This window comes from Haemorhous mexicanus, chromosome 23 (assembly GCF_027477595.1).
Source record: "Haemorhous mexicanus isolate bHaeMex1 chromosome 23, bHaeMex1.pri, whole genome shotgun sequence".
NCBI lineage: Eukaryota > Metazoa > Chordata > Aves > Passeriformes > Fringillidae > Haemorhous > Haemorhous mexicanus.
In genome coordinates this window covers 1,316,543-1,339,685 of record NC_082363.1, presented here as the reverse complement: position 1 = coordinate 1,339,685, position 23,143 = coordinate 1,316,543, and the positions used below count along the sequence as shown (strand labels likewise).

General features: G+C 47.0%; 3 protein-coding genes and 1 long non-coding RNA gene across 4 annotated transcripts in view; 2 read left to right on the top strand and 2 right to left on the bottom strand.

The window, feature by feature from the left end:
- TMCO4 (transmembrane and coiled-coil domains 4) overlaps positions 1–7,464 on the bottom strand; it is a 41,714-nt gene extending 34,250 nt beyond the window's left edge. Inside the window, exons 1-4 of the mRNA XM_059866484.1 lie at positions 7,232–7,464; positions 4,507–4,691; positions 3,952–4,126; positions 47–74 (exon numbers count right to left, since the gene is read on the bottom strand). Of these exons, the coding sequence (XP_059722467.1) occupies positions 47–74; positions 3,952–4,126; positions 4,507–4,685 (382 nt within the window). The 5' untranslated portion in view covers positions 4,686–4,691; positions 7,232–7,464. The remainder of the gene's footprint in view (positions 1–46; positions 75–3,951; positions 4,127–4,506; positions 4,692–7,231) is intronic.
- A 90-nt stretch (positions 7,465–7,554) lies between these two features.
- Positions 7,555–13,198, top strand: LOC132337731 (uncharacterized). Its single transcript, XR_009489261.1, has 3 exons — positions 7,555–7,745; positions 7,823–7,869; positions 11,590–13,198. It is a non-coding gene; the product is annotated as an uncharacterized LOC132337731 (long non-coding RNA).
- Positions 9,246–11,135, bottom strand: RNF186 (ring finger protein 186). The gene has a single exon (XM_059866530.1). The coding sequence runs from the start codon at positions 10,960–10,962 to the stop codon at positions 10,042–10,044; it is 921 nt and encodes a 306-aa protein (XP_059722513.1). The 5' UTR covers positions 10,963–11,135; the 3' UTR covers positions 9,246–10,041.
- A 1,447-nt stretch (positions 13,199–14,645) lies between the features above and the next one.
- Positions 14,646–23,049, top strand: OTUD3 (OTU deubiquitinase 3). Its single transcript, XM_059866527.1, has 8 exons — positions 14,646–14,833; positions 15,501–15,649; positions 16,359–16,471; positions 19,944–20,066; positions 20,767–20,892; positions 21,455–21,551; positions 21,794–21,975; positions 22,297–23,049. Exons 1-8 carry the CDS (start codon positions 14,661–14,663, stop codon positions 22,468–22,470), a joined length of 1,137 nt encoding a protein of 378 aa, XP_059722510.1. The 5' UTR covers positions 14,646–14,660; the 3' UTR covers positions 22,471–23,049.
- Positions 23,050–23,143: the final 94 nt, after the last annotated feature.

Here is a 23,143-nt window from a genome sequence, read left to right as displayed (position 1 = left end):
ATGTAAACTCAACTATATTATTTTTACAAAGAAAAAGTTAACTTACCATCTTGAAGAGAGAACGATAAAAGGTCCTAAAGAGAAGGAAAAAAAAAGAATATTCAATTTAAAATTGATGATGTAGATCTGGAGTGATAAAAACGGAGGCATAAAACCCATCACACTGACTGAAATTACTGCAGCAGCTCAGTTCATCAGAGGGAAGCAGAAAGTTACAATTCAGTGACGCAGCACAGAGCAAAACCAGTCCAAAATTCTCTGAAGGCCAGTACAAAGGGCTGGACAGAAGCAGATAATGCTTGGTATATGCTAAGGCATCCCACATTTTTTGTTATCACCCTCATCTCACACCAGACTTCAAAGTTTGGAGGAGTAGGGCTCTAATGCTCCCACTCTAATGCCTTCTACTCCCTACAGTCACATATGCAACACTACTAACAGGTTTGGATGTTCCTCTAAAGGCCCCTATTTTCTTTGGCATTCTGGGAATTCACAGCTTTAGGCAGTAAGGCTGAACTGGCATGAAGTTCTTTTGGATTAAGTGACTTAAAAACTCAGAATTTATGGCCATCTGTCAAGATTGAGGGACTTGACTCCTGTGTTGGCTCTTTACCATAAAAAAAAATGGAAAAACAAATCAATTCAATAGATGGTTTCTATGGATAAATCCATGAAAAAGAGGCCAGTGTTTTTACAACTGTGTTCTCCTCTTTTATTGCCACTGGACAAATTCTAAGCTCTTTATGTGACTACATTAAGCACCAGCTCAGTTGAGCTGCTTCCCTCTCCTACACACAAATACAGCACAGCTGAATTTTACACAGAATCCTTTCAGCCCTCTGGGAACACAAAAAATGCAGCCAAAGATGTAGGAGGCTGCCAAAGAGTTTATGATTATTAGTCCTGTAAGCTCCCAAGCACAGTTTGTATAGTAAAAATGTCTCTAACCTGAGAGTCCTACACATGAGGAGTGCAGAATGCAGAACAAACCATCATGAACCAACCAGAAGAGAGACAAACTGCAAACTGCTCCCCAGGCTGGCTGGTGGGGTGTGGGAATTGGAGACACCAGTACAGAGGGAGGGATGTTACTGGTTTCCCAAAGCCTGAGTACTGGGAGTGCCCAGGGATCAACTATGTGGGCACCATCACCTCCTCTCAGGGTACATTTCTGGGGGAAGGGTTGGCACAAAGGTATCAAAGCACAGCAGAATGTGCAGGGCTGGGAGCCTGGAGCAAAAAGCTGACCAAGCAAAGGGCCTCGAGTCTAGAATAAGGTGAAGCTTGTGACCTTGTTGCCACAATTTTCCACAGCCTGCCATAAGCAGCCTCTGGAAGAGGTGATGGTTTGTGGGCAATAAACTCTGCCTGAGTGAGGCTCAGGGAGCTGGGGCTGTGACTCAGGTCCAGTCCTGTCTGCCCAGTATCACCTGTGGCACCTCATAGCAAACCACTCCAAATAAATCTGGCCTGAGCATGCACACACGTGCCTTTCAAAAGGTCAGGGAGGCACGTAAGTAAACAGGTGATAAACTGTTTTTATGGCATCTGTGCCAGTTAGCACATTCAAATTTAGGCTGCAGTTTAGGCTGTGCACGTTCTGCACATGCAGGCAGCTGGAACCCAACCAGCAGTGATTAGATTAGTTCACAACTGGTTTGTTTTCCTCCCTAAGCAGCAGTTGTTATATTGCAGCCTTACTGTGAAGTCAGTGTTTTGAATCTCTGCGAAAACTCCATGAGAAGACAACCACTCATATGACTGAGAAGCCTTACAAAAGAAGGGAGTCTTTATTCAGTCTTTGCCAGCTTTTTCTGAGTTTATGCAAGTTCAAAACCCATTTCCTTAACAACAGAGAGCCCCAAATCCACATTACAGTGAATGTGGGTAGGAAACCACTGGAAAATGGGCATTCCAAGTATGTTGAGAGAAAAAACATATTCATAATAAGAATTTTCAACATATAATCACCCATCACAGCTTCTACACCTCTTTTGTTACATTGCCTTCCCATACCACACCCATAGCCTGCTATGACGACTATCTTTAAAGGATTCAGTTACCACCATCTGCCTGTGTGCTAATCATCTGCAATGACACAAAAGACACAAAGATAAAAATCCATAATCCTCAGATGTTCATTGAATCAATGGTGAGCTCACATCTAATCTCCTGACTTCATGGATCATCTCTTCAGCTCCTTTGACATGAAGAGCTTTCAAAAAAATACAGCATTAGCGCCAGCAAGGCCTTGCCACTGAACAGGCCAAGCAATTAAAGCAGATACTTAATAAACAGTAAATATTGCATCAGCAGCAGCTGAATACAAAGGAGCACTAGAACCATAAGGCAAAAGATCAATAATTCATAAAGCTCTGTCCTGTAGCTTGTTTATTTCCAAGTAAGAAGGAAAAAGCTGATCTCAGCTTATCTTTGATGTTTGTCACACACCAGGGTTTTTTTCCAGACACACCTCTTCTGCCTTGCTCTACTGAAGTCTTTCATTCTGCCTCTCCTCTGACAAAATCAATCATCTTGCCCACATGCAGATGACTGTGTAAGGGATTGCTGCTGTGGCATTAAACTGATAGTTATTCCTCATCCTTGCTTTCAACTGATCAAAGTTGTCTATGGTTTCTGTATTCCACCAAAATCCAGGGGATAGCCTCAGTTTCCTGTCAGGGCAAAATCCCATGTGCTCCCACTGATCCAGAGCCACTTTTCTACAAGCACATGGAGCCCTCATGCAGCATAAGCTCAGAGTAAGCACAAGCTAAGTTTCATCCTTAATAACTCAGCAACAACGCAGGAAAACCTGCCTCAATGCAGAGAATCCATCCTAAGGCAGAGAGAATGAGGGAAACAATGCAGGAAGCACATCAAGGCAGAAAGAATGAGTGTGGATGTATTGAATTTGAGGAAACAGCATTGAAAGAGCCACTTTTATTTTAGAAGATCTGCTCTAAATTATTCAGATCTCTGTTGCTGTCCTTGTACTATTGTAGGACTTTAGGCGCTGGAACATTTGGACCAGGAGCAGATCCTCTGAGGCATTTCATGGACTGACAGGAGAGAGAAAAAGCTGGCTGAGGAAATGGGAGCCGGTCAAGGTGACCAGAGAAGTTCACTGCTCTCTTATCTCCCCTAACACAGCCGAGTTCTCACATCTGCTGTTCTGCCAGGCCATTGCTCAATAGCCCTTAATAGCCCTTAATCAGTCAATATCAGAGCACTGGGTGTATTTGGGGTGTCTGGCTCAGGGTGACAGTGCCCACGTTCTGTGTGACACCAGCAGCAGCTTAATGCTCTCTTCACCCTGCATGGCATAACATGAGGTTGGATAAGGAGAGATCTTCCCCAGCAAAAGCAAACGCTGCCAAAATTCTTCACTTCTTTTATCTTTCCACCAGCTTTTACAACAGCACATTATGGAGCAGTCCCAGTTTCACTTCCTCAGTGAAAGAAAATAAAGTCACAATAATTTCCTTCTGGTCAAAATGTACTCTGGGAAAAAGACTTTGGAAATTGTACTCCTTGGAGCATGTGTGTGGAGGTGGTTTGTGATACATATATAGTGAAGGAGCTTTCAAACAAGTGAGAATCGTGTCTACTGTGTTCAGGGTGTCACTAAAATCTGTACAACGTGTGTATAAACGGAGACCACTGCAGTAACACAATCAAAGTAAAAACTCTGTCAGTTCTCTGTTCTGGAGAGTGAAACCATCAAAGACACAACTCAGCAGACAGTGACTATGCTTCACGTTCATTATTTCCAGGAGGTCTTTATGGATAGACTGCCAGTCCCCCCCAGAGCTGCCTATAAATAAATGCCTATCAGAAATATTGATTTCATTTCCCTGACTGCACAAGCAGCACTTCAGCTGCAAACAGACAGATATGACAAACCTCTTTTGCAAAGCAAACAAGGGCAAGGGGAGCACATGGCCTTACCTGGGTAATGAGAAGTGGATTTTCTTTCAAGATGGGATCCTTCAGCAAAATTTCAGTGAAAGTTTCTGTGCCCTCACCTCCTAAGCCATCAGCAAAGGCTGTCATGGCAGGTAAGACAGCATCAGGCAGGTCCAGCCACTTCACAAAGCCCTTGATGAATTCTGTCCTGAAGGAGCTGTAAGGCAACAGAAGCAGTTAAGGCTCCACAATTGGGTATTTCAAGGCTCTACAACTGGGTATTTTTGGAAGCTTTGAGGAGTCTTTGGTTTCAAACATCGGTTCACACAAAAATCAAAGCATCAGGAGTCAGAAGAAGGTGAATTGCTAAATAAACTGGCTAAATAAACAAGGAAATAATCTGAGTGGGACAAGACCTTGCTTCCGTACGTGCTTTGATGTCTGCAATGTTAACAGGTGTGTTTTGTGCTGAATTGTAAAAGACTTACAGATGCACTCCCCCAACTTCAGAGGACCCCGCACAGAGTCTGATACCAGCTCTGGCTGAGCCTCCACCCAAACTCCACCTGGCCTGCCCAGGCCTGGCTCCACTCGTACCTTTGCTCGTTTTCAGGGAACAGCCAGGCCAGGGATATCCCGCAGAGCGCCGCGTACGCGAACCTCCCGGCTTCAGGCAGCTGCCGGCCCAGGAGCACACCCGGCTCCCTCTCCCCGCCGTGCTCAGCCTCCTTCTGCTGCTTGGAAGCCCTGCCCTTACACTTCTCCTCCGCAGCCATTTTCACCTGCAAGTTCAAGGAGGAAAAAGCAGCAGAAAAAAACCAACAACAAACAGTTGGAAACCAGGAAGTGAGGAAACATTGCCTTTGTTTTCATGCCACACTTGCAAAGGGAATTAAATCAAGTCTGACCAGGTCCAGCCTGTCTGTTGCCCCCAACACGTTGCTGTGACCAAAAAAGACACAGGAACAGGACACAGATGAACAGTTCACCAATTCTCAAATGCTTTGCACAAAATTAGCTGACAATAAATATTTCAACCTGCAAAAGGACAAGTTCCCTTTGGGATGCAAAAGGATTTGGCTCCGTTCAGGTCTATCAGTCCCACACTTAGTGCAAAAATAACATGAAAATAAAAGCTCTGCCCCTGGTGTAGGGACCAGTACAGCTGCCTGGGAAATAATTTTACTCTCTCATCCTCAGCCCAAATTGCTCCTGTTTGTTTTGCTGACAGCGTTAGGGAAGTTGAGTCCAGCTGCAGCCTCTGAGAAGGATTTTGATGTGTCCCACAGCCATTGCTGTGCTTTGCTTGTAATATTCCTCCCCTATACAACCTACCACTGCTCTTTCCTTAAAAATAAGATCCCCACACCAGACGGACCATGAGCTGGGCTGGGCCAAGGTATTATTTTTTAGAGCGTAGATGTGCACCCTTGCAAGTGATGGGCTTCCAACTGCTCCCCTGATGGTGCTGGCAGCAAAGTGAGACCTCAGGCAGAGGTGACATCAGCTACCTCATTTCAAATTCAATCTGGGTGGCCCTGGTCCAGGGCTCACTTCCATCACCTGGAATTTCTACTGATGACCTTAAGATCCAATCAGTTTCTAAGGGGCCTAAATCACCCATTTCATTTTATAGTTCAAATTGTTTCCTTTCTTCCACACCCTGGCTAAATAGGAATTAGGAGCCCATGACACTACAAGTGACTCCCAGGGGATGCAGACCATTTATGGATCGTTTTAGAGCCCTAAAAGAAAAAACTTCAACAGGAACTGCTCTTTTTAAAGAGAATTTATTATCTGCATGCCATCTGTCATGGTCCTTTAAGAAAGGTGTCTGCTCTGCCTTCCCACTCAGAAACCCTAAACATCCAGTCTTCCAGACCAATTTTCCCAGGAATAATCTAACACTTAAGTTTCAATAATTTTACAACTATTTGTCATGTCTGCTCACCTCTGGACACATTATGGGAGACAGCACTCCCATATATAAAAAATAAAAACCCCCTTCCCTGACAGATTTATTGATTTCTTAGCTTGGGCTCATATGAAAAGTGAAGCAGCTACAAAAGATCCATGAGCAGTACAACTGTTTAACCTAATTTCCTAATAACATAAAATATGGAGCAATAATGGAGCAAGACTGCGGTGGATCCTGGCATGCAACAAATAATTCAGAGTGCTGAGCAGCTAAAACACCCAGAGAAAGTTTCTGGAAGGCTTTGCTGTGAAGATGCTCAGATCAATGTACTTCCCTCTACACAGGTATCTTTTTCCTTATAAACATGTAGGAAAAAATGGGCTTGGAATTTTCAGACATCCAGCGTAAAAAAAGGGCAGTGTGTGATTTACTAAAGAAAACGTTGGCCAAGAAGTTTTGCCACAAATCCAAGATGAAGGAATTGAGAGTGAGAAACATATTCCAAAAGTTTTTAAGTCTCATGGCACTGGAATTCTGATCCATGCCTCGAACAAAGTAGTTCAGCAATCAACAGCATTGCCATAATCTGAACTGTCACTTGAAAGAGAATTTTTTATCACTTCCAGATCTCATTTTTCAAACAAAACCCTTTGTTTTCTTGAGAAATGATGTATTTTATACAGCAAATAACACAGTCTTGTTTGGAAAGCAGAAAGATAATTCCTTTGGAGATCTAAAACTGTATGTGTTCCCTGCAGCTGAAAGAGGAAATAGAGATAGGCTGGCATCGTGTTTGTACTTAACTGTGACAAAGGCAACCAAACCATAATCTCCACAACCTCCCAAAGTTAATGAGGCATCTCATTAACTTCAGAGGAGCGGTTGTAGGTAATTATTCAGACGGGGCTGACCAAAGAGCTCCGTGTAAGGCACAGTGGAGACAGCACAGCCCAGCTGTGGTTATGCATCACACACAACGCTGTGACTGTGGAAACCTTTGGGCAAAAGAGATTTTCTGGGGACCTGCACATGGCTCCAGAGGTGCTGGGAGCACCACAGCCTCTGCTTTTAATCTGTAGATACGAGGTATAAACACGGAATGCCGTTAATTCAGTTCTGTCTTGATGCAAGATCACATAAATGTGTTATGGATGGGCCACAGGGATCAAAGCACGAGGGGACAGGGACACGGAGAAGCCCAAAGCTTAAGTAGTTGGAAAAGTGAGCGTGTTTAATTCAGTTAATCCTAAGGTTAGCACAGCAGCGCCTGAGAAGGGATGTCCTCACAGTGAAGTGAGCAAAGTTGCGGAGAGGGAACAGCACATTGAGAAGCGTGAAGGCAGCAACTCAGCTGGAGAAGCTGTGAGGGCGGACACCGCCACAGCTGCCCGTATTCACGTTTACCCCAAGTCCTTCACGTCTGAAGTCTCTGCTGATCCAACACAGGCACTTGTTTACGGAAAGCGGCGCTTCTGGCTACGGTGAAGGGAGGGAAGCAGCGGCCAGAGCAAGGGAGCGGCCTGAGGGTACGGGACGGTCCGGCCCGCTCGCCTCTCAGCCCGCGGCGCTGCCTCCGCCCGGCCCCGACCTGCCGCCGGCCCGGCCGAGTACCGAGCACCGGGAACCGAGCACCGACTACCGCCGCCAGCGCCCGCCCCTTCCTGCCCGGCCCGGCCTGCCCGCCGGCGCTGACGGAGTGCGCGGGGAGGGAGGGAGGGAGGGAGCTGCGCTGGGTTGAGGGCATGAGGGGCACTGAGGGGATCACAGAATATTCTGAGCTGGAAGGGACCCGCAGTGATCATGAAGTCCAACTCCTGAAGTGAATGGCCCACAGAAGGGATCAAACACCATCTCGGTGTTGTCAGTACGTACCATGCTCCAACCAACCGAGCTGACCCCGGGATCACCTGAGGGCATGGTGAGGGCTGAGGGGGTGCTGAGGGATGAGGTGATGCTGCCTAGCCCCATTTCTCATTATAATTCCCCCTCTCTCAGGCCACAGTGTATTACCCAGTCTCTATCCGAAGTCAGGAGCTAGCCAGGTAAGGTAAGCAGGGCATGGGACTTCAGAGCTGAAACTTTCTTAACAAAATGACCCGCATGAATTAAACTTGAGTGCAAGCAAATCCTTTACATTTTGGAACAGGAATATAATCCCATTAGCCTTTTCTCTATAAACTTAATTGCCGCTTCATAGTCTTGCATGGTTATTGAACCTAATTATCTTGTCAGATGGGAATGTGTTCAAAAGATAGCAGGTTCCAGAGCCTCATGACTGCCACCAGCATCGGTGAACTCTGAATCACCTGGGTGTTAGTGGCTCTCAGGCTGAAAAACATTTCAGTGGAGCTGCTGAAGGAAAGCTTGGAAGGTGCTGCACTATAACTCTGTGGATCCATAAGGATTCTTTCAGAGGGCCAGTCTCGCCCTGGAAATCACACCTACGCTGCCCTTTCCTGCTGACCCTTTTTTTTTGGCTCTGTAGAAAGTAGCGTAATAAAACAATTATTTTGGAAGGGTAAGGTGAAGCATAATAAGAGATTTCACTGGTCATGTTCATTCTGTTTTCATTTCTTCACACCCATGTGCTGAAAACATACATTTGCTTGCAGGATCCCTTGTGAGTGATCTGTTCCAGCCAATATTGATTCATTTGTTGCAGACCTTTACAGTACCAGTCAGCCACTGGTGTTGGCGAAGGGAACTCGACAAGAATATTCTCTGTGAGCTTTAAGATTTGCCCAGTGTTTCTAAAATTATTTTCAGCACAGCTAAATATCTGGTCCGGTCTTTTTATTTGGAATAATGTAGTATTTGGGTTTAAAACTACCTGCCTTTTTTCCCAGGTGGAAAGCTTTTTTTCTGGTTGGCAAATGTCGTATGTATTCTGCAGTAAGCCTATTGCTGTCCAAAGAGATGAGAAAATCCAAAGGATTTATATCCCCTGAAGGCTCCCGTTCCTGGCAGAAAACAAACCTGTGTTTTCCAAGACTTTAGCTGCACAAGAGCTCCTACCCTCTTAGTCTAATCTGCTTTATCTGCTGTGAGACACTCTGTGTATTTATATACTGAACAACTGCAGGACATCAGTTTCCATTCTTATCAAACACAAATATTTACCTGATCCAAGGTCTCCTGAGATCCTTGACACTCTTAAACATGCAGTTTAACTAGAGAAATCTAATTTTTTTTCTTCCGTTTAATTTTAGCTGGGTTTTGGGGTATTTTCTTAGAAACTAAGTATTTTTTTTAAATGAAGGAACACTCCAACATGTTATTGCTTTGCTTTACTCACCAGCTCAGCTCTGCAGAATCCCTAATATGCTTTCTCAGCTGCAATTCCTGTCAGTACGTAAATTAGACATGGTTTTGACATTAATTGTCAATGAGGAATTGAAACAAAGAAGTCAATGAGCAATTCATATTATTTAAATTTAATGGAGACATTGCATTTAAAAATATCACATGTGGTGTGGCGCAGCAGTCAGTGGATTTCTGTTTACCTCTGTGAGCATCTTCAACGGCAATGTAAAGGGGGCAAGAAGAGAGGTCCTGCAGGTTGCCAGATAAAGGAATTCAGGTGAGAGGAACAATTTCAGTGCTAAATAATGTGGGGAATTTGGAGGGTCATGAGGTTTTTGAGCCTTGCCCTTTGCAAGCCACAAACCAAGATCAGGAGTGTTGATTTTGCCTCTTCCTCTCCAATTTTACGTGTAACTTCAAATGACATCAACCGACATCCCTGCCAGGGATTGAGGTGATAATCTGGGTTAAAAAAACTCTCTTCCAAACACCCACTCCCTGATTTAGCAGCTTTATTTCCCACTCTGCCCCAAGGAAATGTGTCCATGTTTTCAGAGTGGGAGCAGCAACCCCGGGGGTTTGCAGGACATCACCTCCCAGGTGTTCCAGATAACATCCTGCAGGGCTGATCAGGAGGGGACACAGACATGAACAAAATGGCAAAAGCAAACCAACACAATTACAAAAAAAAAAAAAAAGAAAAGTGTGAAAACACATAAATATCAACATATAAATAGTTCATTTTGTTTGCAGTAATGAGATTTAACAACAGTGTGCATTGGCATTGAGCCAGCTCAGCCAACTGTTGAACTTATTCTCTGAGAGATTGTTTTTAAGTCCAAAACTCACTGGTGTGCCCAGTGCGCACCTTGGCCCGGTCCCTGATCTCTGGGACAGGCAGGTTAATTGTTTCAGGCAACAGTAACAATGTGGATCTCCTTGTCACAGGAGGCAGGGGAGTCCTTCTTGCACCTGCAGTGGAATTTAGGAGTGCAGCAAAGCACCATAGACATGAGCAGCCCCAAAGTAAGCAGGAGACAAATTACCCATTTCACCCTCCCTGAGTACATGAAGGGGAGGATGAGCATGGTGAGGATCACCCCAAGCAGCAGGAGCAGCAGGAGTCTCTGCACAGCCAGGCTGCTGTGTGCTGGGCTGGTTTCCTCTGTGTTCAAAATGTCTTGGCTGCTTTGAGTCCAGCTGTTGCCATCCAGGCCCATGGCACAGATGTACACCTCAGGGTTTGAATCAAGGTTCTCCAAGTGCTCCAGGATGTCTTCTTTGTTCTGGAGTGTGCGGATGAGCCCTCCTGACACGAAGGTGGGTTTTCTGCAGAGAGGGCAGGTGACTGTCCAGGTGCTCTCCTCTTTCCTGAGGATCAGCTTGAGGCAGACGGCGCAGAAGACGTGCTGGCAGTCCAGGAGCTTTGGGACTCTGTAGATGCTGTACTTGTTGAAGCAGATCATGCAGTCCATGTCCAGGGTGGCTGTGTCTGAGCACTGGTGGTTCAGGTCCAACATGCTCATTTTGGGAGAGTTTGTGTCCGTTAGCACAGCAAGCGGCCTTGAGTTTGGAGAGTCTTGTTCCAAAACTGCCGGTTTAAAGGCAGCAGAACTGTCTCTCTCTGTTCCTGAAGGACTCTCCATTTCTTCAGTACACTCTTCAGTGAATCCCACTCTCTTCTCACGTTCTGAATTTTGTGTTACGGATCCTGCTCTGCTCATTTCTGCAGCACCTCCTGCCACGGGTGCTGCACTGTTTGCCTCAGCCTGCACTACTCCAGGAGCTGACGATCTGTTTTCCTTGTTTGGCTTGTCAGTGGATTTCTCCATGGAGATAAACCTCGGTGCAGCTTGTCTCCCCTTAGCTGGAGGATTTCCTGAGTCTCTGGCTCCTTTTATGTGTGGCTGTATTCCTGCTGTATGCCTGATTGATTAGTGAGAGCCTTAAGCCAGTCATGCTCTTACAATATATGTTTTTATGACATGGGGACCGGAGTTAATGATTGACTTCCCAGCCAAGACAGTTTACAATGACTGATAATATCAGTGGGCAATTCCTGTCCGGAAGCAGACTCCATGGCATTAGCAGACCACTCTGACAGCCAGACACTACCATTATTATTAAATTAGAACCCTCTTAAATGAAAGCAATTTCATTGTTCTCCAAGCAGTGCTCTGCTGGACAGTGACAGGCTTGGGGGAATTACCTGTTTCTAACATTGGTGTGCTGAATGCAGTGCTTTGATTAAAGCATATGTATCACCAGTTCTGGGCTCTCTGGGTAGGAAGTTTGCTCTTGGTTTAGAAACACTTACTACCCGACAGCACCAAGTGAAGAATGAGATTGAAATTACTAATTTGACTGTTGAATGTGAATGTCCAATTGTTATTAGCTCTTTTATCATAGGGTATCTCTTTTTTCAGCCTAGGATAACTCTTTTGCCCTGTTTGTTTTAGTCATCAGAAGGTTTCCAGTACAAACTGAAGCATGACTGAGGCTCACACAGGATCTCTCAGAGCCCATGAAAGAGATCAGAAAACTAAAAGCAAGACCAGTGTCCTAGAGGGTGGGACCATCTTCTTTCCTGTGGTGTTCACCAAACAACCTCGTGCACTTGGAAATGCCCTTCTTGAGTGATTTTGTGAATATTCATCTCATCTGAAAAAAATGCCTGAACAAAATCCCTCATTTCTTTCTGTCTCTAATTTCTTTCTGCCTTTTTATTTGAGCAGTAAAATGCAGATGGTTTCTCAGCAAGAATCCCATGGAAGGAATGAAAGAAGGAAGGGAAGGCTCACTAATCCCAAAAAGCCAGATGAGGTCAGTGTTAGCAGAAGACACACAGTACCACACTGGTAGCCTCAAGTGCACCTGAATACCCACACTGCCCGTGCCCCCAAGTCCCAACCCCTCCCTCCCACAGAGGAGCAGCAGAAAGAAATGAAACAACTGCAGATGAGCAAGGCAAGGAGTTCAGGAAGGCTCTAATCTCATGAACTCGCTGGAGGGGGATGAGGTGAGAAGAACTTGTTCTTATTTGCTGAGAAATAGAAGGTTTGTCGTAAGCAAACTTCGTCAAAGTGCCTGAGCATTGCTGTGTTTCTGCTGATGTTGCATGAGGTTGTGCTTGATGGACTTTGGATTACCCCAAATTTTAGGAGCCTGACTATCTCTCAGTTGCAGAAGCTGGTATCAAAGTACAGGAATGTCTGGAAGTAGGCTGGTGAACTGCAAGACTCATTTCTCTTTAAAAAGAAAATTTTATTTTGCATTTCATATGACTCTTTGTCAGCAAGTTCATGCTGTTAAAAAGATCCGGGAAAGCAGAAAACAGACTTGCCACTATTACAATAGTTTAGAAGCTTCGAATTAGCTCTGTCAGTTCCCATGTCCAAAATGGAAATGTCTTAAAATCTCCTGATTTGTAATTCCTAGAACAATATAAAAACACCTTGCAGATGTTGGAAGTTGGAACAGACACCAAGAGGAACAACTACACTCCCAACATAAAAAGTTTAGAATTAGTTGGGATGAATCCATGTTCCATGTCTATCCGCTCTGTGTTCTACCAGTGGGTGGGGGGTGACTTGTCTGTCTTTTGTGCTGGAAAAATAGTTTTTTCTTGTTCTCCACTGGCAAAGTTTTCAGCCAAGCCCTGATTCCGGCTCCACTTTGTCTCTGGTGTCACGAGTGATGCTCCCTGGCTGGCATGTGCCTTGTGCTTATCTGAATTGCTCACAACCCATTAATGCTCCTCTATCTAATTACTGCCTCATTAATCGTTTGCAGTCAGTTTATGTACTCATGCTGTTTTCCTGCTTTCAGTGTGTTTGGATAACAAAACGTGTTTCTATGAAATGCTTTATATGGAGTTGTTTATAGCAGGAAATAGATATAAAAGAGCAGTTGTGTCATTCCTAGTAAAATCCTCATGTGCCACAAGCCAAACATCCCAGAAGATACTGGGGATACTCCCGTGAGCTTCTCCCTCCCTGTGCTGAGCTGTGGTTCGGGCTGTCATGAGTCTGGACAAGAAGAACAGAAAAATGACATGCAACTTAAAAATCCCTGTGAGGTGAAGCCTCTTATTGTATTCCTGGGACTGTTCTCTTAGCGTTCCTCACAAAGCTGTTTGGATGTGCCCTCTGAGTAGGAATCAGAAATTCGTAGAATCTCAGATTGGTTTGGGCAGGAAGGGACCTCAAAGCCCATCCAGTGCTCCCCCCTGCCATGGCAGGGACACCTCCCACTGTCCCAGGCTGCTCCAAGCCCTGTCCAGCCTGGCCCTGAACACTGCCAGGGATCCAGGGGCAGCCACAGCTGCTCTGGGCCAGGGCGTGCCCACCCTCACAGGGAAGGATTCCTTCCCAATATCCCATCTATCTCTGCTCTCTGGCAGTGGAAGCCATTCCCCCTTGTCCTGACACTCCAGGCCTTTGTTCACAGTCTCTCTCCATCTTTCTTGTCAGCTCCCAGATGAGAAAGGTACTGAAAAGCTGCAATTAGATCACCTTGGAGCCTTCTTTTCTCCTGAACTGAACAATCTCAGTTCTTCCAACCTTCCCTCATGGGAGAGGCGCTCTCTGCTCATCTTGGCCTCCTGTGGACTCGATGTGCAGCAGTTCTGACAGCACCGGGCAGTTTCTGTCACGATACCAGCAGAGGAAATCAGAGTCACGGGCACAGCGATGCCCTGGTGGCTGCTGCTGCTGGGTGATTCCTTTAGCCGGTTCCTGTGGGACACGTGGAAAAGCCAGAGAGCAGGAGGATGGCAGGAAATCGTCCCCAAGAGCCCTGCTCCAGACAAATCACCCATCTTACTGTGCCCCTTCTCCTGCATCCTGTGAGGCGTCTCCCTCAGTGCTAGAAGAAGCAAGACGCGGAGCTTCACTTTATTACACTTATCACATTTAATTAATCATTGCTGTCTCGGCTCCGCTCCTGCCCCGCCGCTGCTGTCAGCCCTGTTCCCCTGGTGCCACCTCGCGGGTAGTCAGTCTGCTCACCTCCGTGTTTGCTGCGAGTTCATTTCGCAGCGGTGATCCGAGGCTGAGCAGACACGGTCTGCAGCGGCGTGTCCCGGTGCAGAGCGACAGCAGAAAGCGCCCACCCGTAATGCCAAGGCCGGGAACTGTGCCGGGCAGCAGGGAAATGCTCTTGGGCGAGGGGAGTGCAATTAGCAGCAGAGGCCAATTAGCCGGAATCCGGCAGCTTTTGGTACAACATCGGTGATTGTGGCGCTGCTTTCCGCAGCCTCCCCAGCCCTTCCCCGCGGGCACGCCGCTCCCGGCGCTTGGCTGCGCCGTTCTTCTCTTCGCCGCTCCCGCTCTTCCATCCGCAGCCTCAGTTTCCCCCCGAGACCCCGCTCTGCCCTGTGCCCTCTCTCCTCTGCCCTTCTCCCTCCTCCTCCTCCTCGAGGATCCCCGGACGGGCGTGCGGGCGCTCACGTGACCCCGTCACGTGAGACGCCCTCGGTGCGCGGTCACGTGCCCCGCCCGGTGCGGCAGGCGCGGCGGCCCCGGCGGGGATGTCCCGCAAACAGGCGGGCAAGGCCCGGCCCGCCGCCGCCGCCAGGAAGGGCCGCCGGCCCCGGCATTCCCCCGCTGGACCGGCCCCGGGCCCCGCTCCGGGCCACAGCGGCGGCCTCGCCGGGCAGCTCCGGGCGCTTGGCCTCAAGCTGCGGGAGGTGCCGGGAGATGGGTGAGCGCCGCGACGGGTGACCTCAGCAACCCCGGGGATTCTCCCGACATCTAGCCCTGAAGGCTGAGGGCTTCCTCCTCCCCGGGTGATGTGGGTCCGGGGCCGAGGGCTTTCATCGTTCCCGGGGGTGGGGAGCCCGTGTCCTGGGGGCCGAGGATTTTCCCCTCCCGGTTGAAGTGGGCCCTGCGCTCCGCAGGGGTGAGGATTTCCCCGCTGTACCCCTCAGGGGTCTCCGCTGTTCTCTGCGGTTCTACAGGGCCTGTCGGCTCGGCCTGCCCTCGTGCCCAGGGGCCCGGGGGCTCCAATGTCCAGTGGAACTGAGCATAGGAGGGTCCATCAATGTTCATATGGAATACTTTCACCCTCTACTTTCCTAGAAGGTGTAAAGGTAGTAAAAGTTCCTGCTGAGAAGTTGCTCAGTGGGGCATTTGTTTGTCCTTCGTTGCTTTATGTCCCTTGTCCGGTGTCAGTGTGGGACAGTTTGGTCCAGCAGTTTTACCGTGACACGATCACTCACACCCAGCCTTTCAAAGCACAGGGAGTGAGTGCTCCTCTGCATTCACAGCCTTGCTAAACTGGGTAGAATGAGCACAGCCCCTTTCCCTGTGACCTGTATTCCTTCTGCTGCCACAGGCACACCCTCACATCCTCATTTCCCTCTCTGCAGCAACTGCTTGTTCCGAGCGCTGGGGGATCAGCTGGAGGGGCACTCCCGGAACCACCTGCGCCACCGCCAGGAGACTGTGCAGTTCATGGTGCGGCAGCGCGCCGACTTCGAGCCCTTCGTGGAGGATGATGTGCCCTTTGACAAACATGGTATGGGCTCCGTGGGACTTCCTCGGAGGCATCCGTGTGTCATGCAGCTCCTTACTAAGCAGTTCCTCATCCCAGAACTAACTTAGGGCTCCTCTCTGGTTTTTAGAAACAGAGACTTAGCGTTATGGTAGTTGTGGTGCTGGGGGAAGGTGAGCTGTTTAATACGCATTGAATTTGTCCCGGACATTATTTAAATTTAGGAGAAACTTGGAGAAGGAAAGAGAGACCAAAAGGCAAGATGTAAAAGTTATGTGCTTTCAAAAGGAACTTAAGAAAAATTGTCTCATTCTCCTGAATACTGGTGGGTATTTGGCTGTTTTAGTAAGTGGCTGATTTCTTTGGGTTTCTTTCTCCTTGGTACTCAGTATTTCCTCTTGGGAAGTGAGGGGAAGATCCAAACCAGAGACATATACAGCCTTTGATGTGTCAGGTACCATGGAGATGATGCATGAAGGTAGTTTGGTCATGCAGTACATGGCGCTCCTCCTTCTGAGCTAACAGAGCCAGTGGCCTTTCTTTGTCTAAGGGTGGAGTGCCTTTTTTAGAGATTTCTGTGGTCCTTTAAATGCATTACCTCATGTTGCAGCCAAATTCTTGTTTCACACGTGGGATTTCCCTTCCAGAATTTCTTGGGCTTATGTTATCCCTCCACTGCTTGTGGAAGTATCAGAAATTAGATTTCAACTCTTGTGAATGTTTTCTCCTTTAGTTGCCAATTTGGCCAAGCCTGGCACTTTTGCTGGCAACGATGCTATTGTGGCCTTTGCAAGGAACAATCAAATGAATGTGGTTATTCATCAGCTCAACACTCCACTGTGGCAGGTGAGACACAAAGCTTCTACGTTTTTGCCTATTTTTTACCTGAGGGATACAAATACTGTGGAAAATTCCTGATTTATTAAAAAAGAGCAGTAGCTGCAATGATCTAGGCATGGTGCAGAGCTGTGCTTTGTTTTTGAAGAGGGGGAACACTTGAGATTTTGGCTAGGAGGAGAGGGAAAGAAAGAAAACAGTGAGTGGATGAAGATGGGAATGGGGGGGAAGAGCAATGTGTTTTACTTGGGTTTTAAGCTATGACCTTCAGTGCCATGCTCTGTCCCCTGAAGATCAGAGTGCATTTGAGCTGAGTTTTCTCCTAGGAATCCCGAATGGGTCAGGTTGGAGGGGACACACTGGATCATCTGGTCCTGTCTCCTAGCCCCAGCTTCCTCAGCCTTTCCTGGGCATAGAGATGCTCCAGGCCCTTCCTCATCTCTGCAGCCTTGACTGGCCCTGCCCCAGGAGCCCAGGGCTGGACACAGAACTCAGATGTGCCTCCCAGGGCTGGGCAGAGGGGCAGGGTCACTCCCTGACCTGCTGCCAGTGCTCCTGCCAGTGCACCCCAGGGCCTCTTGGCCCCCAGGACATTCTGCTGGCTCCAGGACAGCTGATTGACCATGGTACCCCCAGGTCCTTCCTGCAGAGATGCTCCAGCAGGTCCCCCCTGCCTGAGCTGGTACTTGAGGCTGTTCCTCCCCAGGGGCAGGACCTGCATTGCCCTTGTTGAACTTCAGGTGGTTCTTCCCTGCTGATCTCTCCAACCTGCTGAGTCCTTCTGAAGGGCTGCACAGCCCCTGGAGTTTGAGCTAGGCTTAAGGAAACCTGTGCAATAAGATTCAGGAAGATGGAAATGAAGGTATAACTGGGCATGCACTGTGTTGGAGTGAAGCTCCATCAATTCTGCGTGGGATGTGGAATGCCAAGGTTTCTGGCAGATGGAGAAACGAGGTTTTAAAATAATTTTAAAAACCTTAAAGTGGTGTTTAATCAGCTCCTGGAAAGAACTGTGTGGTGTGGTTTCCTCTGATAGAGGGGCACTGAAACAAGTAATCCATCAGGTCCCTCGTTTTCTCTTGTTGTTTTTCCATGGCAAGTGGAATGGGTCCATGCTCAGTCAGCCTGGTCATTGTGCAAGTGAGAACCTGTATTCAAGTCAGGATTGTTTCTGGCCCCTATTTACAGAAAACCAGTGAAGTGTATAGATTAAACAGGGCAATAAAGATTAAAAAAAAAAAAAAAAAAAAACCAGATGAAAGCTGTCAGTAATGTCTTAACTACATTTAAAACAGCGTCACATGGATTCTTGAAATCAAACAAGTTTAAACTCTCATTTATGGGCAGCCAAGGGCAGAGGGACAGGTGGGTCAAGTACCTGCAGGGGAGGTCACAGGGGTGGTTTTCATGAGTTGTTCCTCAATTTTTATGCAATTTTTATGTCCTTGATTCTTTCATCATCTCTTATTGACCATGTCAGGGTGTTAGTACAGAGCTTGTGATGAGGTTCTGTCTTGCCTGAGCAATGCTGTTAGGGAAGGGTTGTCTCAGGCCCATGACCATGGTGTGAGTTAGGAGAGTTGTGAGTAGTTGTCCCATCATGAAAAGCTCTTTGCAGGTGGACATCTCTGCATGGAATGTTTTGGTCTTTGAACACCCCTTAACTTTTTTGATAGTGACTGTAAGTTATAGAATTGTTAAAGTTGGAAAAGACCTTTTAAATCATGGAGTCCAGCTGTAGACTCAGGTTAGCTGAGATTCGTAGGTTATTTATTTATTGGCTTTTTGGATAACAGGCTGGCTTTTTCCCCCTCTGTTTTTAATCTGCAGCTGTAATTTACTTACCAGTTTCAGTGTATTCATAGAGTCAGAGAATCCTTGGTTGGTTAGGGTTGGGAGGGACCTTAAAGCTCATTCAGTGCCACCCCTGCCGTGGCAGGGACACCTTCCACTGTCCCAGGCTGTTCCAGGCCCTGTCCAGCCTGGCCTTGGACACTTCCAGGGATCCAGGGACAGCCACAGCTTCTCTGGGCACTCTGTGCCAGGGCCTCCCCACCCTCACAGGATAGAATTCCTTCCCAATATCCCATTTGTCCCTGCTCTCTGGCAATGGAAGCCATTCCCCCTTGTCCTGACACTCCAGGCCCTTGCCCACAGTCTCTCTCCGTCTTTTCTGTCAGCTTCTTCAGGCACTGGGAGGTCACACTTAGGTCATCCTGGAGCTTTCTCTTCTCCAAGCTGAACAATCCCAGTTCTCCCAGCCTTTCCTCATAGGAGAGATGCTCCATCCCTCTAAATCAATATGGTGGCCTCCTCTGGGTCCGCTCCAGAGTGGAAAGAGGCTTCCCTAATGAGAGCTAAATTGGCTAATTCTCAAATCTTACAAGAGCTTTGGGATTTGTTAGATACCTATTCAAGCTCTGGCAGAGGAGAAATGTTTACTGAGTTTCTGCAGTGGAATAATTTAACAGAATAGAAAGCAGGAGTTAAGTGTAACCAAGTGTTGAGTTGGAACCTGAAGGTGAGCAAGTGTAAAAGAGATGAATGGAGAGTTATTTGTTGGAAAACCTGAAGTCATTAGTGCAGCACAGACTGCAGACAGGGCTGAAAGGTGCCTTGGTGTGTGGTCTGGGAGCTGAGATAAGGCAGTTCACAGACGTAAAAGGGTTGGGAAACTCTGGAGCCCTAAGCAAGGAGTTCTGGTCCTTTGCTTGATGACGTCTGGAGAGCCGTCGGGTGAACTTGGGCTGGCAGGTCAAGCTAAGCTGGTCTGCAAGTGCAGTGGGATTTTCTGCATTCCTGGCAGGAGCTGGAATGCCGTGTAGCTCTTATCTAATAGTTTGAGACACTGATAATCAGGGTAGGAACTATTCTCACATCAGTACAGATAATACTCGGAGCAGGAATTTTCTATAGAAATTGCTGTAACTTGGTGCTGACAAAGCAAAGCAACATTTGGTTGTTAACAGTGCTCCTGAATGGAGTTAATACATTTTCATGGATTTGCTTTCTTTTAAAAACAAAACACAGCTGCTTGGAATGGTGTTAAAACAGCATCTTGTCCCAGCTGCAAATCAAAATTTACTCTGAGTGACTGTTTCCAGTGTTGCTGTCACTTGAATGGCCTCTCTTCCCTCGTATTTGAGAGTAATATGACATGGTACATTCCCTGGGAGCTCTTGTTGAAGGTGGTCCTGGGAAGATTATCAGAAAACAGATAGCTCCTGTGGAAAGTTCAGGAAATAGTTCTGAGCTTTCCACAAAAATATTTTCATTCCACATTTTGTTTGTTCTGATGTAATTGCCCAATATTTTACATCTGGCTTTGATACCTTCTTCTCTTCCTGTTTCAATTGCTCCAGCAACCATGTACTTGCTTCCTTCCCGGTGTTTGCCATTGCTGCAAAAGACGAATACTCTGAGAAATGGGGCGCTGAAGCTGGTTCGAAATGTTCAATTGCAGTTTGTTTCTTTTGTTGAGATCCGGGGCACAGACAGGAGCGGCGCCAGGGAGCTGCACATCGCCTACAGGCATGGGGAGCACTACGACAGCGTCAGGAGGCTCAGCGACGACTCGGAGGCGCCGGCCCACCTTCGGATGGAGGTGGGCTGGGATGGAATGAGCCAGCCGTGGGTGACACACAGGGCTGGGGAATGCTGCCATTTGATTTCCATTCTCATTTGGGGTGGAGGGAGGAGCTGAGTCGCCGTATTGTGCTGGAAGAGCAAAGCCCTGAGGTTGTAGCTCATGCTGCTGGCTCTCTCGGGAGGGGCTGTGAAGGAAGATTTCAGCCTCTGGGCTGGAAATTAATTTAAAGCTGATGCTGTGATGTGGGCTGTCTGGAAGCAACCTCCTCTAAATGATGTAATTGTGCACCTCAAACAGAAAAACAGAGGGAAGGGAGGAAGGAGCTGGAAATGCAACTGGATTGCATTTCTGGATGTAGTTGTCTTCCTCATGTCTCCTTTTTTGATGTTGAGGAGTAATTGTGCTGTATTTGAGGTTCTCTGCACGCAGCTGAGGTGTGGTATTGTATTAAAAATATTCCATTTAAAAGCTCATTTATTGTGATTCATGATGTTGTAGTACCCTGGAGTTTGTTCAGCAGTGCAAGAGATGTGGGAAGCTCTCGGTGGTAGTGGGAGTTACACAGTTTCCAAGAGGGTTTGACATGGGATGTTCCCAAGAAAAGTGTGCCATGATAATTACTGTTGTTAGATTGTCAGACTTTGTTGGATTGCATGCTTGTGTGATCTGCTGGGTGTGTGATCAGTGTGATCTGCTGGGCTTTGCTCTTCTTCAGATGCTTTGCAAGAACAATTCCAATAAGGCAGAGGAAGTGAAGCCACAGAAGGGTGATTCTCAAGATGAGACTGAGGTGGAGATGGAAGATGCTGTACAAAAAGTGTGCAGTGCAACTGGATGTTCAGTAAGTATCAAGGAGCCTTTCTGGGCTTAATGTTCAAACTTCGATACATGGAAGTAGTCCTGGGAAAAGTTCTAAAAACCACTCATCTTGTATGAACTTGAGTACCATGGCCATCAATCAGTGTGCATCTCATCCTAGAATCAACCCTTAAATGGAGGTGAAATACCAACTTTTTTGTGGATGCCTGATAATTTTGGAAGGTTTGTCTTGAGGCTCTCATAAAAATTCACTTGGAAACAAATTCTGTAAGTTCTGAAATCCTTTGGGTGTATTGAAGATTCCAGATAATCTGGATAATCTGTGACTCTTGGCTGTTGGCACTGTGCAGGTGCCCAGAACAGAAGGGGCCAAGAGGGAAGCTTACACTGAAAACAGCATATTCCTTTTTTCTCAGAGCTTCAGGAATTTAAGGTTTTCCCCCTCACCCTTTCAGAAATGAAGCACAGACCAAGTAAATGCTCATAAAAGCAGCAGACTGCTCTCAGTGGTGCAGGTGTTGTTAAGTGTATGTGGGTAAGAGATTTGAACTTCTTCAGTGTTCTCCTTCCCCTCTTGTGGACAGGACATGGATTTAGTAAGCCACATTCTTGAGGTGGAGGGCTACAACGTGGAGTCTGCAATATTTGCCATCTTGCAGGTGAAGGAAGGGGAAGGAATAGGTGAGTGCATGGTTTGTCACCTGGGGCATTGGGTGACCATGATGTTGGTGTTGGGGACAGGAGTAAGAGAGGTGGGGTTCGTGTGCTGCCACTTCAGCCTTCCTGTGCTCAAGGAAGGTTGTTAGTGAGGGCAGCTTCAATCCAGCTTCTAAAAAACTCCAGGATTTCTGGGAAAAAGAATTTGCTAACAGTGCAACAGCTCCTGGGTAGAGCATGTCTGAGGAAAACTCTGCTGTTGGCAGGTACTGAGGAGCAGCAGGAGCCCCTGGGCAGGGAGCAGAAATCCTGCAGCAGGGCACTGTGGGAAGAGAATGGAACTGGTTCAAGAATCTTTGGAAATCAGAGCTTGCATCAAGGTGAAGCAGAGAACAAGAAGGGACAAGCTGGATCCAGGGAAGAGAACCGAGCCAGCAGAAACCCAAAGGTGTGTGAGGGGTTTGGCAGCAATGTGAGCACCCTTCAATGATTGGGGCATTGCTTACTCAGCAGCTCTCTTCTCCTTTCAGTTAAAAAGAGCTTCTGCTCACTGCATTTTGTCACTGCTGCAGCTGTGACTGCTCTGCCACAAACATTTCCTGGTGACATGCAGCACTCTTCCCTAAACAACTCTGAATAAAGTCCTGATAAATAGTTAGGAATGTCCTCTGGCAACGGCCTTGGTATCTGCTTGTCTCCTTTATTACTTTTCCCCAGCTGAGCAGAGCATGTGTGGTTTGAACTTTGTGTTTTCATCCTTCCCTTTCAGGTGGCCAAGAAGCAAAGGAAGGAGCAGCAGCGGCTGGAGAAGAAGAAGCGGCAGGAGGAGAGGCACCGGCAGAAGGTCCTCGCCACCAAGAGGGACAGTGCAGACACCAGGACGGAGACAGACCCAGCCAGCCACATCACCCTGGTCAAGGCCATGGCAGCCCTAAACATATGACTCAGTGCTCTGATGAGAAAAGCAAATAAAACTGATGAAGACGGAATTCCCCCAGGAGAATTTCCAGGCACCCATGTTTATCTTAAAATCCATCTCTGCTGGGATTTCCAAACACAAGAGAACTTCCTCTTTCTTTGCTTGTGGGGAGGACAATTGCTCATTGATTCTACATCAACCTGTGGTAAGAAGAGTTGTTTAAACTTAACAGGAAGTAGAGACTTGGCTCTATAATCTTGGAGTTACATGAAGATGAGGACCTTTTCTTCACACAACGGTGACATCTCTTTGATGTACCTGGTTTGGGGGGTTTTTTTCGTTGGGGTTTTTTTGTTTTTTTTTTTTTTTTGTTTGGTTGGTTTTGGTTTTTTTTGTTTCTTTTTTTTTTGGTTGGTTGGTTTTTTGTTTGTTTGTCTGTTTTTGTTTTTGTGGGTTTTTTTATTTGGTTATGCCTGGAGAAGCTTTATTTTACCTTCCTGTCAGGGTATCAGACAATCTCTTAACAAATCTCAACTCAGGAATATCTCTGGTGGATCTTTTTCTATTTAAATTCAAATAAAGTAAGAAAACAGAGTCCCAGAATCCTTTCCAAAGCAAAGTGTGTCAGCCAGTACTGTCTCAAACATAACATTACTCTTTTGTTTGCCATGCAGGAATACAGTGACAAGTTTTAATC

Coding starts and splice junctions, on each gene's coding strand:
- OTUD3 (XM_059866527.1), top strand. CDS start 14,661: ATGTCCCGCAAACAGGCGGGCAAGGCCCGGCCCGCCGCCGCCGCCAGG. Junction 15,650..16,358: donor TGTGCCCTTTGACAAACATG/GTATGGGCTCCG, acceptor TTTCTCCTTTAG/TTGCCAATTTGGCCAAGCCT. Junction 16,472..19,943: donor TCAACACTCCACTGTGGCAG/GTGAGACACAAA, acceptor TCTTTTGTTGAG/ATCCGGGGCACAGACAGGAG.
- RNF186 (XM_059866530.1), bottom strand. CDS start 10,962: ATGGAGAAATCCACTGACAAGCCAAACAAGGAAAACAGATCGTCAGCT.